The 12228-nt window shown below is 55.9% G+C and overlaps 1 protein-coding gene across 1 annotated transcript in view; it reads left to right on the top strand.

Moving 5' to 3' along the window:
* SLC9A1 (solute carrier family 9 member A1) overlaps nt 1-8346 on the top strand; it is a 49495-nt gene extending 41149 nt beyond the window's left edge. The window contains exons 4-12 of the mRNA XM_065873139.1: nt 361-578; nt 1473-1675; nt 3588-3677; nt 4151-4221; nt 4339-4512; nt 4749-4863; nt 5016-5117; nt 6430-6502; nt 7121-8346. Of these exons, the coding sequence (XP_065729211.1) occupies nt 361-578; nt 1473-1675; nt 3588-3677; nt 4151-4221; nt 4339-4512; nt 4749-4863; nt 5016-5117; nt 6430-6502; nt 7121-7461 (1387 nt within the window). The 3' untranslated portion in view covers nt 7462-8346. The remainder of the gene's footprint in view (nt 1-360; nt 579-1472; nt 1676-3587; nt 3678-4150; nt 4222-4338; nt 4513-4748; nt 4864-5015; nt 5118-6429; nt 6503-7120) is intronic.
* Nucleotides 8347-12228: the final 3882 nt, after the last annotated feature.

Raw genomic sequence — 12228 nt, 5'->3', positions numbered from 1 at the left:
AGACTTGACTTCTGTAAGGTGGAGTGGCAGCATGGCCTCGGGGAGAAGGAACAGGCCTAGGAGCTGGGCAGCCCTTCGTTTGCGTCTCAGTTCTGCCACTCGCTGGCCGTGTGGCCGTGGGCAGGCGACTTTATTTCTACAAGTCTCAGATCTCTCGTCTAGAAAACACAAGAATATGCCTGTGTCTACAGGGTTGGGTGAGAGGATTGAGTGAGAACAGGTGTGCGAAGCCCGCAGGGGCGTCTGGCTTGTGAGGGGAGCTCAGGAGACAGGCACCTGTCCACCTCCCTGGCTGTGGAGGCGCTTTGGGAAGGTGCAGCTCGACTCTGAACCCTGAACCCCGCGCTTCCCTGACCCCAGACTCATTGCCTCGGGAGTGGTGATGCGCCCCTATGTGGAGGCCAACATCTCCCACAAGTCCCACACGACCATCAAGTATTTCCTGAAGATGTGGAGCAGCGTCAGCGAGACCCTCATCTTCATCTTCCTCGGCGTCTCCACCGTGGCCGGCTCCCACCACTGGAACTGGACCTTTGTCATCAGCACCCTGCTCTTCTGCCTCATCGCCCGAGTGCTGGGTGAGGTCCCGGGCCCGAGCCAGGGGAGGTGTGTGTGCGTGGTGGGGGTGGGTGCTGTGTGTGTGTCTGTGTGTGTGTGAGAAGTGCGCTGGGTGGAGGGGCTGGGGCTGGCTCCTGGCTGGGCTTCCCCACTCCTGCTGTCTGCAGTGCTGAGGCCATGATGGGCCTTTGAGGGGAGAGGGACGTGCTTGAGGTGCATCCGTGATCTCTGGGGAGACAGTCATGATGTGCCAGTGGAGGCCCACAGAGCCAGGTCTGTGAGTGTCTGGACTTTAGCGCTTTCAAAGCTGCCTGCAGTTCCTTCCAACCTCTGCTGCTAGCCTGGGGTGCACACGGGGACCAGGCCTTAGGCCCTCGGCCGCTGCTTCAGCTGCCAGACACACATTACCTCAGTGATTGCACGGCTTCCCCGCTCTGGGTCTCACCTCCTCTCTGAGGTTGGGTCTGGGCGTCACATTTACTTGCTGCACTGTCTTGAAACCCCTTTAATCCTCCAGAAATTCTGGTTCTGTGGGTTGAGATTGGACTCTGAACTCTGCATTTTTAAATAACTTTTTATTACAGAAGATTTCAAACACACAGAAAAGTAGGTCCATCATATTTAATAGGTATCAACTTGTGGCCATCTCTTTTCCCATCCCCCTCCTGACCTCCAGCCGCTGGAGGCCTCTGTAATGTCTCTAAAATATATCCAGGTTGAGGGAACCCCTTAAATTGAAGATCCACCCAGCTCTTGGATGGAGGGATCTGGAGCATCTTGGGCCGAGGGACCCGAGAAATGAGTGAGCTGGGTGGGCTTACTAGTGGAGGCTTCCTCCAGACAGAGAAGTCTCTCTGCTGCAGAAGCCAGGAGGGTCTGGGACAGCCTGACTCCTCTCTTCCCCTCCCCGGCAGGCGTGCTGGGTCTGACCTGGTTCATCAACAAGTTCCGCATCGTGAAGCTGACCCCCAAGGACCAGTTCATCATTGCCTACGGGGGCCTGCGAGGGGCCATCGCCTTCTCCCTGGGCTACCTCCTGGACAAGAAGCACTTTCCCATGTGTGACCTGTTCCTCACGGCCATCATCACCGTCATCTTCTTCACCGTCTTTGTGCAGGTGCTGGACAGGGTGGAGCAGCCCTGCCTGGGGACCCTGACTCTAGCAGGAAAGAGGAAGCACATGACCCAAGAGGGGGCCCATGGGTTCTAGTCCCAGCTCCACTGATAGCTAGTGCAGTTATCACAGGGACAAGCCACTCCCCCTCTCTGGGCCCCAGTGTCCTAAACTGTAAAGGGAGAGTTGTGATCTTGCGTCATTGAAAAGTGACCAATCAGAATGTAAAGTAACCAGACTGCTGCCTAGCTTCGTTAGGGATCCAGATAGCATTAAGAGGAGTGGGTCCAGTCAGCAGGCCCGTGATGCTCATTGTAGGAGCTTAAGGAAGTGGTTTAATGTCTTAGGATCTTAGTTTCTGCATCTGTAAAATGGGAATAATAGCGCAACATGGGGAACTGGAAAGGTCCCTGAGCTGGCCAGCAGGAGGTCTGGAGTTAGCCAGAGCTCTGCTGTTGTCAGTGTGACCCCGGGAGGGACTCTCCTGCCATCTCTGGGTCTCAGATCCCCATCTGTGAAGTGAGGGGACTGAACTGGATGATCCTGAAGAATCCTTCCAGCCTGCTGGCCGTGATTCCTGTGCATTTAAACAACCCAGACTTAGCTGAGAGCCTCACCGCCCTCAGAGTCCCCAGGGAAGCCAAGCCTGAGATGATGTAAATTGCTTTTCCTTATCTGACCTGTGACCTTGGGCAAGTGAGAAACACCCTGTCTGGGCCTCTGTTTCTCTACCATCCCCTCCATCTTTCCTGGACACTAATCCTGGCCAGGCCCTAGATGGGAAACATCATTGCCTTCTCGGGAAAAAACAGTAGAGAGGAAACTTCCTCGGGCTGGACTTGTTTTTTCTGTCCTTTAAAAGCAGAGGGGACTGCCTCTTTTGTCATCTTGCCCTGCTTCCACCTTGACTTTGCAGTTGTATATGCTCATGGTTTACCAAGCCCTTTTTTTAAAATATAAATTTATTTATTTATTTTTGGCTGCATTGGGTCTCAGTTGCTGCGTGCGGGCTTTTCTCTAGTTGCAGCTAGTGGGGGCTACTCTTCGTTGTGGTGCGCGGGCTCTCGTTGCGGTGGCTTCTGTTGTTAGGGAGCACGGGCTCTAGGCACACGGGCTTCAGTAGTGGCTTGCGGGCTCTAGAGCGCAGGCTCAGTAGTTGTGTCGCACGGGCTTAGTTGCTCCGTGGCATGTGGGATCTTCCCAGACCAGGGCTCGAACCTGTGCCCCCTGCATTGGCAGGTGGATTCTCAACCACTGCACCACCAGGGAAGCCCTACCAAGCCCATTTTTAATGAAAGCAGCTTTGAGGTAGGGACCTCCCTGCCTGAGTTTGAATCCAGCTTTACTACTTCTGTGAGACCTTAGGAAGTTACTTAACCTCTTTGAGTCTCAGGTTTCTCATCTGTAAAATGAGGATAATGAATGGGCTTACCTCTTAGGGTCATTGTGGGTATTGAAGTGCTAATCCTAGTAAAACACAGTTGGTCCTGGCACATGGCAAGTATGCAGTTAAATTAGTTGCTGCTGCTCTTACTAGGTCCTCCTGGGTGGCAGTCCTGCAAGGGGGGCAGAGCAGAGGTGGTCCTCCCTGTTAGCCAGGCCTGACTTCCCTGGGGTGACAGAATGCATCTGTGGTGGAGCTCACACTTGAACCCAGGCCCTCTGACCCCTGACCTGGGCTAGATGCCTTGTGTGTGAGTCACTCGGCTGGATGGGCTGTGAAACCGCTGGCTGTGTCTTTGGAAAGAAGCGGGCCTTAAGGACCTGCTTTATGTAAGTGCTGCTGGGAGGTTGGGAGATTGGGGACCTCAGAGCAGAGGGCATCCCAGACTCAGGGACCCTGGGGTGGGGTACCTCTGTGGCCTCCCTGCCAGAGTAGCAGAGCTACAGTGCCTGACACCCACCTGCCCTCCAGGGCATGACCATTCGGCCCCTGGTAGACCTTCTGGCTGTGAAGAAAAAGCAAGAAACGAAGCGCTCTATCAACGAGGAGATCCACACTCAGGTACTGGAAGCTGGGCCTGGGCCCTGTGTTGCAGGAGGAGGCTCCGGAAGCTGGGGAGCAGCTAGGCCTCGCGTCCATGCCCTCAGTCAGCCCCTCCTCCCTCATCCCAGTGCCCCGGTGGTCCTTCAGCCTCCTGAGGTCACCAGGTCACACCACAGGGAGGTGTGATATGAGCAGCCTAGAACTTGAGGAAGGGGCGTCACGCAGTCTCTGCCTCTGCAGAAACCTATCCCAGGCATCGGCACAAGTGGGTTCAGAGAAGGGGTCTCAGCCGGGCCCCGGTGGCCAGAGGGCTTGAGGTTTCCCTGGGGTTCAGGATGAGTGAGGTATAGGTGCCACCTCCTGGCTGGTCCTGGAACTATAGGGCTGGGCTGAGCAGAGCTGCACTAGGGTGGAAGGGGGCGCCCGTTCAGAAGTCTTGGTAGGGGAGGAGCCCAGTAGTAAGGCTTGACCTGGCCCTGGGCCCGTTTCAGTTCCTGGACCACCTTCTGACAGGCATCGAGGACATCTGTGGCCACTACGGCCACCACCACTGGAAGGACAAGTAGGTGGCAGGCCTTGTGGGCAGGAGGGTGGGAGGGGCAGGAAAGGGTCTCCCGGGGCCTGGGCATCAACCCATCCCAGGAGGTGGCTTCATCCCTGTCCTCCCTCCTCCCACCAGGCTCAATCGGTTTAATAAGAAGTATGTGAAGAAGTGTCTGATAGCTGGCGAGCGCTCCAAGGAGCCCCAGCTTATCGCTTTCTACCACAAGATGGAGATGAAGCAGGCCATCGAGCTGGTGGAAAGTGGGGGCATGGGCAAGATCCCCTCTGCCGTCTCCACCGTCTCCATGCAGTGAGTGCTAGTGGCCAACCCTGGCAGCCTCTGCAGGCGCACTGACCCCTCAACAGGCACCTGGAGCAGGCCCCCTGGGGCATCTTACCGGGCTGGGCGGGAGAGCTGCAGGGCCACACTGAGGACCTGAGGCTTGGCCCACCCCCCACCCCAGCCATCCCGGGGGGACCCTTCTGGCCCAGCCCAGCAGGCCCCAGGGTCCCAGGAGTTTTCTCATCTGTGCCCCGTTATCCCAGGAACATCCACCCCAAGTCCCTGCCTGCCGAGCGCATCCTGCCAGCACTGTCCAAGGACAAGGAAGAGGAGATCCGCAAAATCCTGAGGAATAACTTGCAGAAGACCAGGCAGCGGGTGAGGAGCTGCTCCCCAGCCGGCCCCCCTACAGCAGAGGAGCCCCTCCGCCCCCTCTCTGCTCCAGCCCCGCGCCACACGCCCAGAGCCGCCCAGCCCCTCCAGGCCCAGCTTCTGGGGCCTGCCCTGCCTGACAACTGTTCCTCCCACAGCTGCGGTCCTACAACAGACACACGCTGGTGGCAGACCCCTACGAGGAGGCCTGGAACCAGATGTTGCTCCAGAGACAGAAGGCCCGGCAACTGGAGCAGAAGGTGCGTCTGGGACTGGAGCTGGCTCCCGCCTTTCTCCGGGAGCCTGGGTTCTTCCTCTTCGTGCACCGCCACCACCAGGCCCTTTTGGAGCTAGAGCCACTCGGATCTGGTTTTTTGGCCTCCTCCGCTTGTTTCAAAGGCTGAGCCCCAGGGCGGGTTCCAGAAAGCTGCCTTCTCTCCCTCTTCCCCACTCAGAGCAGCAAAGAGGCCCCCTTCCCCATTGTGTCCTCAGGCATCAGAGCTAGAAGAGTCTATCCATGTGCTCTAACCCCTCTAGTGAGAAGACTAAGGCCCAGGGGAAAGGGCCCTGTCCCAAATCACAACGCAAGGCACACGCGCCTTCATTCATTTGTTCAGGAAGCATTTGTGGAGCGGTTCCTAAGCGCCAAGCATCAGAGTATCCTCTGTGAATCCGGTGGTGAACTGGCCCAGCCCCTCCCTTACAGAGCTTCTCCTGCAGTAGCCCCTGCAGGACAGGAAGTGCAAGGGGCCCTGAGCACCTTGAACAAGGAAGTGATCAGCGTATGCTTAGGGTGAAGAGCCACAGGGGAGGGAGTGTGGCAGAGGGAGGTCCAGGTGGAAGGAAGAAGCTGTGCATAAGCTCCTGACCACAGACTGAGGGGGCTCAGCTTTCCAGGAAGCTTGTTAATGGTGTTAGGGTTTGGGCTTTATTCCAAGGGCGTGGAGGGTCACGAAGGAGGGTTCTAAGCAAGGGAACGACATGGGGAGCAGTGGGGGTGGCCCGGCTTAGGGCAGTGGCGGGGGGAGGGAAGGAGCAGGTAGCTTCAAGGGACATTTAGGAGGTGGAAGCAGCAAGGCTTGGTCACCATACTGAGGGGGGACTGAGGGAAGAGGAAAAGGCGTCAGGGGTCACGTCTAGCCTTCCACTGGGGTAGTCGGGAGTGGTGGCTGAGAGAGGGGACACCAAGGAAGGAACAGCTTTTGAAGGAGGATAAGAAGCTGAGTTCGGTTCCAGCGTGTTGCATTGAGATACCTGGGGGCCGTCCAGGGCCCAGGTGACACTCCTGAGTTGACTCTCCGGGTCTGTACCTCAGGGGTAGGTGTGGGCTGGAGCTAGAGTCTGGGCAAGTGTCACCGTGGGAGAGGCGGGGCAGCGAGGGGGGTGTTCAAGGCCACCCCGGAGGTTGCAGAGCTTGACAAGAGGCTGGGCCAAGCCCTCAGGACCTAGCACTGGCCCGGGCAGAGAGGGAGCGGGCACCCCAGACACACCAAAGGAGGGTGTGGCCGCTGGCCTTGGGTGCCGTCCAGAGGGGCCGCGCATGCTCACCCCTGTCTGCCCTTCCTCTGTCAGATCAACAACTACCTGACGGTGCCGGCCCACAAGCTGGACTCGCCCACCATGTCGCGGGCCCGCATTGGCTCAGGTAAGGCAGGGCGCAGGGTGCTGGGCGAGGGGCCTCAAGGCTGGGCACACAGTGCCACCATCTCGAGGATGAGGCTGCAACAGGAATGGGCCTCAGAGAGCCCGCGGGGAGGACGGGCTGCTCCCTCCCTGACCTCCCAAGCTCCTCCTACATCGGGTAGAGTTGGGGGTTCACCAAAGGGGGCAGAAGAGTGGCCCTGCTGTCCTCCCCAGGGACAGAGCGTTCCACGTGGGGCTCATGCTGTGGAGCCGGGTGCCTGGCAGGGAGGCCGGGGGCAGCTGCACCGTTGGGATCACCAGCATGTGGGGAAAACAAGGGCAGGCCTTCCAGGACCCGGTGACTCAGGAGGGAGCCTGAATTCTTGGTCTGAGGAGGGACTCCTATGGAAGCCCCAGGGCTGAGGAGGGGAACACAGTCCTACCTCTCAGACCCCAGTCCGAGGGGAGGAAGAGCAATCTGCTGTGTTGACAGGGGCTTGGAAAGGCCCCTGTGGAGTGATTTGAAGCGCGCCAGGATTGCTGAGGTTCTGTAGGAGTTGCTGGCACGGGCTGAGGTGGGGCGCACGCTGGGCAGGGCTCAGGGGCACAAGCCAGCTTGTGCCTGGCTCTCTGTCCCCAGACCCGCTGGCCTATGAGCCGAAGGCCGACTTGCCTGTGATCACCATCGACCCAGCCTCCCCGCAGTCGCCCGAGTCTGTGGACCTGGTGAACGAGGAGCTGAAGGGCAAGGTCTTGGGGCTGAGCCGGGATCCAGGAAGGGTGGCCAAGGAGGACCACGAGGACGACGACAGGGGCATCGTGATGCGGACCAAGGAGCTCTCGTCCCCAGGCACCGACGACGTCTTCACCCCTGCACCAAGTGACAGCCCCAGCTCCCAGAGGATGCAGCGCTGCCTCAGTGACCCAGGCCCCCATCCTGAGCCTGGGGAGGGAGAGCCTTTCATCCCCAAGGGCCAGTAACACTGGGGCCAGCGGACGGTGCCCGTCCCACCACAGACTCTCCCACCAGAGCAGGGGTCTGCTGGCGGGGCTCCCCTCGTCCTTCCCGACCTGGATTGGCCCTGCCCCTCCCCCTGTCGCATGGCAGCTGGGCCCACAGCCCCCACCGCAGCACGGCTCCCCCTGCCTCCTGGGAAGCGCCCTCCCTCCCACCAGAACTGCCTTCCCAGTCCTTTGGCAGACCTGCTGGGCTGAGGCAAACCCTGCCCTTCCTGATCCAAGCTCTCTCCCATACCCAGACCAGGGCCTCTGAGTTTCCCAGACCTCGGAGGGCCCCCTCCCAATCCGTCACCCTCCTCACTGAAGTCAGTCTTAGTTTCTAACCAAAGAGCCTCTGGCTCAGCCTTGGTCCCTCCTGGAAAGGGAAGGAGCCGGGGCCTCTGTTGGCCTAGGCCAGGCCCTCCACTAACAGCGTTAAGACTAGGGGACCAGGCATCTGACTGGGGGAGGAGGGATCAGTGACCCATGGCCGTCCCACCCTCCTCCTGCCAGCTCTGTCACCCTGGCCAGCCACCTGACCTGTCCTTACTCAGAGCTGCAGGCTGAGGGCATCTCTGAGTTCTGTCTGGAGCTGAGGCGCTTTGGACGATGATATGACTCAGCTCTCCAAACTGTGCTCCAGCGGGGACCACTGGGCCCTTCAGGGGCTTCTGTCAGGGGCACCAGAAAGTGCTACCTTTTTATCTGTTTTGTTTGTTCACACTTCCATGTAAGATTCTATTTGCACAGAGGGCATTCCTGTTTTTAAAACATTTTTGAAAACCTCTAGCTGAACAGAGCTCCGGCCATCCTACTCTGTAGCATTACCCATCCTCGTTTGTGCCTGTCTGCCCAACACTCTCCCCCAGAACAGTCCTCTGTCCCCAGGGCTCTGATTTCAGAAATGACCTCACCCGCTCACATACCCACCCTAATCATGATTTTCTCTAACTCACAGATGCCGGGCCTCCTGGCACCTTCTTTCTCTTGGGCCTGACCCTCAGTTCCCGCTGGCCTGTTTTCTCTCATCCCTCTCCCCTCCCCCATTGGCCCCTGGAACCTCTCTTATAAGCACTGCACCCAGCTTGCTGTGGAGCCCCGTCCTCAGGGGAGGGGCCTCCCCTGAGCATCTCCCACCGGCCAGGGCTGGTGGGTGGGCTGAGTCCTGGGTCCCCAGAGGCCTTTGCTCACAGGCACACACTCCTACTCCCACTGCCACCGTGGGCCAGGCCCAGGCCTACTGGTGTCTGTCCTTCTCCCAAGGGTACTCCTTTCCCCAGGATTGTGCAATAGTCAGAGCGTCCCCCTTCCCAATGGACTGGGCAGTGGGTGCTCATCCGTCCCCCCTCCTCTCCGTGTAAGTGCTGTTTGGGGCAGGAGTCACCATGCAAGGGTGACGTTGACAACCATGTTCAAAGCCACCCCAGCTGCTGCCGCTCTGCCGTCTGTACAGAAGAAACCGAATCTTTTTCATATTCTAATAAATCCGCGTGAGTTTTTGATAGAGTCGAGGGCTGCTCCCTGGGGACCAAGGACTTGTGGGAGGAGGGTGGCCCAGAGCCCCCAAGGACTTGGCTCAATGGCTGGCACAGAGAAACACTTAATCCATGTCAGGGGCTGGTGTGGTTATTACTGTGGGTCCAGCACCAGGAACACAGCTGTGAGCAAAGCAAGACGCTCCTTCAGCCTCTGGGGAAGAGCAACATTAATCAGGAAAACCCATGTGTGTGTGTGTGTGTGTGTGTGTGTGTGTGTGTGTGTGTGTGTGTGTGTGTGTGAATGACAGTGAGGGGAGGAAGGGGTGACGAGGAGGACTTTCCTAAGTGATGGATAGAACTACAGGATGAACTGAGGTTAACCAGGTGAGGAAGGTTTCAGAGAGTGCGCGAATGTTCTATCTAATTGGGAGCTGCATGTGGGAACACCCTAGGATCTGAGGAAAGGCTGATGTGGCTGGGTCAGAGAGTGACAGGAGGGGAGGCGAAGATGGGACCTTGTAGCCCATGGTCAAGATTTTGGTTTATACTAAGGGCAATGGAGAGGCTCTCTGCTGCAAAGTGGGGACAGTAACCCCTGGGTGAAACGTGCTCAGGAGTGAAACGGGCTCAGCACCAGTGCCCAGTGGGCTGAGATCGGCTGAGGTTGGATCCCTGAGGTGCATTTTCAGGAGATGACCGCCAGAGGGCAGTGAGGCCTTGGTACATACCCCCAGCACCCTTGGAACCTGCTTTGTGGAGAAAAGCATCTCCTTTGCCCAGACTGGGACCTGTGAACAGAGCTGGTTTGATCCATAAAATCTGAAGTGGTCCATGCCAAAAGGACCATACGGAGGGACCACACCATCCATTTCTGTATCAGTGTCCCAGGTAGAAACGGATGGTACGCTCAAAGGGTTACTGAAGAGCCTTCAACTAAGGAAGTCTTTACAGAGGTATGGGCAGGGTTAAGGGAACCTACCAGGGATGGGACCCAGGGGGTTCACATTACAGGAAGCCCCTAGACCTGAAGAGCAAAAGGAGGGAGCTGTTACTATGGGGGCCGGGGGGTGGGGTGGGAATGCCCTGCCGGGGCTGCAGCCATGGGGAGCAGAACACAGCCTCTGCGAGACGGAGCCAGGGGATAAATATTCTGACTTTGATCCTGCTGGTGCCTCCCTTTGGGTCAGACCCATCTGCAAGCCCAAAGCAGAGGCACCTGAGTGACTTCACTGAGTGTAGTCCACAGAGGTCAGCCTTCCAGGAATGGAACAAGGGGAGAGTGGATTTAGAGGGGAGACAGGGTATCCAAGCAGAGCAATTCCTTACCCCCCCTCCTCCCCCACCATTCACTCTTGTCCTTGTTAAACTCATGTTCCTATTGCTTAATGGTTACAGAATTTGGGGGTAATGAAAGAGTTTTGAAAATAGATCATGGTGATGATTGCACAAATGCCACCGATTGTTCACTTTAAAATGGCTTGTTTTATGTTATGTGAATTTCACCTCAATACTTAAAAAAAATTAAGGGGTAAAGAAAGCTCATCCCTAACAGGGAAAAAACAGTCTCATCAGCCACCATATCCTTGTCATCCTTCAGTCACACTCACCCGGAGCCTAACTTAGTCATCATCAAGGCTCTTTCAGTCAGACAGCAGAGTGGGGATAACAGCAGAAACCTGCTCCAGCCCCGCATCTGTAGCTGGTCACGAGGTCTGAGTTAGCAGTCAAGCCTTCTTCCTCCCACCCCTTCCAGGCTCCTCTCACCAGCTGCCAGCACTTTGGCTAATCTGGTTCTTTACCAGGTGTGTGTGTCCTAAGTCTTTATTCCTATGCGATTCAGGTTCTTATTGGTCTTTGGTCTACTGGGTTGCCGTTTCCCACTGTTGTTATTAGACACGGGAGATCTGAGAGGTACCCAGTGGATCCTCTAGATTCCAGACGTGGCCTTCCTGCCCGCCCTCCATTTTCCAGATTCATCACTCTGTCTGGTACAGGTGATGCCCACTCTGCCTTTTAGTTAAGCAACATACAGAGCTCAAAATGACCAGAAAGAAGACTCTACTTCCAATTTCAAGGAGCCACATCTGTGTTGCCTGGAGAAAGTATTCCTCCCTTGGACACTAAGGACTCCAGACCCACTGAACACAAAGTTGAGCGATGGACAGCAAAAATTCCTCCAGGAGGTTAATTGGAATAACAGTGAGAGGAGCCACCTCCACTTCCACCCCTTGGTCCCTGGGCCTCTGCATTCTGGCTGTGAGAGAGGTGGAGCCACTGATTTTATACTGCATCCTACACGTCAATAACCTAACCTTGAAGGTTGCTGTCCCCCAGCTGGCGCTGAAGGTTTCTCTATCCAGTCAGCTGCTTTTGAGCGATGGGGCACATTGTGCGTTCCATGGGTGAGACCATTGCTATGTGCCCTTCACCATAAAATGAAAATAGGCAATGTGTGGGATAGCGTAGTGATGAATAAGCAAGTCCAAAAATGATGAGGCTGGCAGAAGCACTGCAGTTAGGGAAGCCAAGTCCGGAGCAGGAATACATATTCATTACCATGAGGTCATAGATCCCTTACAAAGGAAGGGGACAATCAACCTACCAATAGGTAAGTAGCTGGTCCCCCTAAGGCAGTGGTTCTCAGATTTTTTAGGTCTCAGGATCCCTTTACGCTCTTCAAAATTATTGAAAGACTATACTCTTAAAAATTGCAAAGGGTTTTTGTTTATACGGTTTGTATTTATTTTACTGGATTAGAAATTAAAGCTTTATTTATTGAAAGCTAATAAACCCATTACATAGCAACATAAATATAACATTCTAATGAAAAATAAGTTTCAAAACAAAAATTGTGAGAAGAGTGGCATTATTTGACATGTTTGCAAATCTGTTTAGAGTCTGGTTTAATAAGAGAGAGCTAGGTTCTCAGATCTGCTTTAGCATTCAGTCTGTTGTATACACGTCGTGTAGCCTCTGGAAAATTCCACTGTACACTCATGAAAGAATGACAGTGAAAAAGGCAGATATCATCTTAGTATTAACAAAGTAGATTTGACCTCATAGAACCCCTGGAAGAGTCTTGGGGACCCCCAGGGCTTCCTGGTCCACACTTTGAGAACCGTTGCCCCAAGGAATAGTGCCATACAGGGAACTCAGCTTGGTCTTCGCTGCTGGCAGCTTGGGCACTCAACAGTGCCAACTGCCCAATCAGATTTGGTGAGGGAAATCTGTTGAGTCTATGTGTACTAGCTTTATACGGGTGCTGTAATAA

Source organism: Phocoena phocoena, chromosome 1 (genome assembly GCF_963924675.1).
Source record: "Phocoena phocoena chromosome 1, mPhoPho1.1, whole genome shotgun sequence".
NCBI lineage: Eukaryota > Metazoa > Chordata > Mammalia > Artiodactyla > Phocoenidae > Phocoena > Phocoena phocoena.
This window is presented reverse-complemented; position numbering and strand designations above follow the sequence as displayed.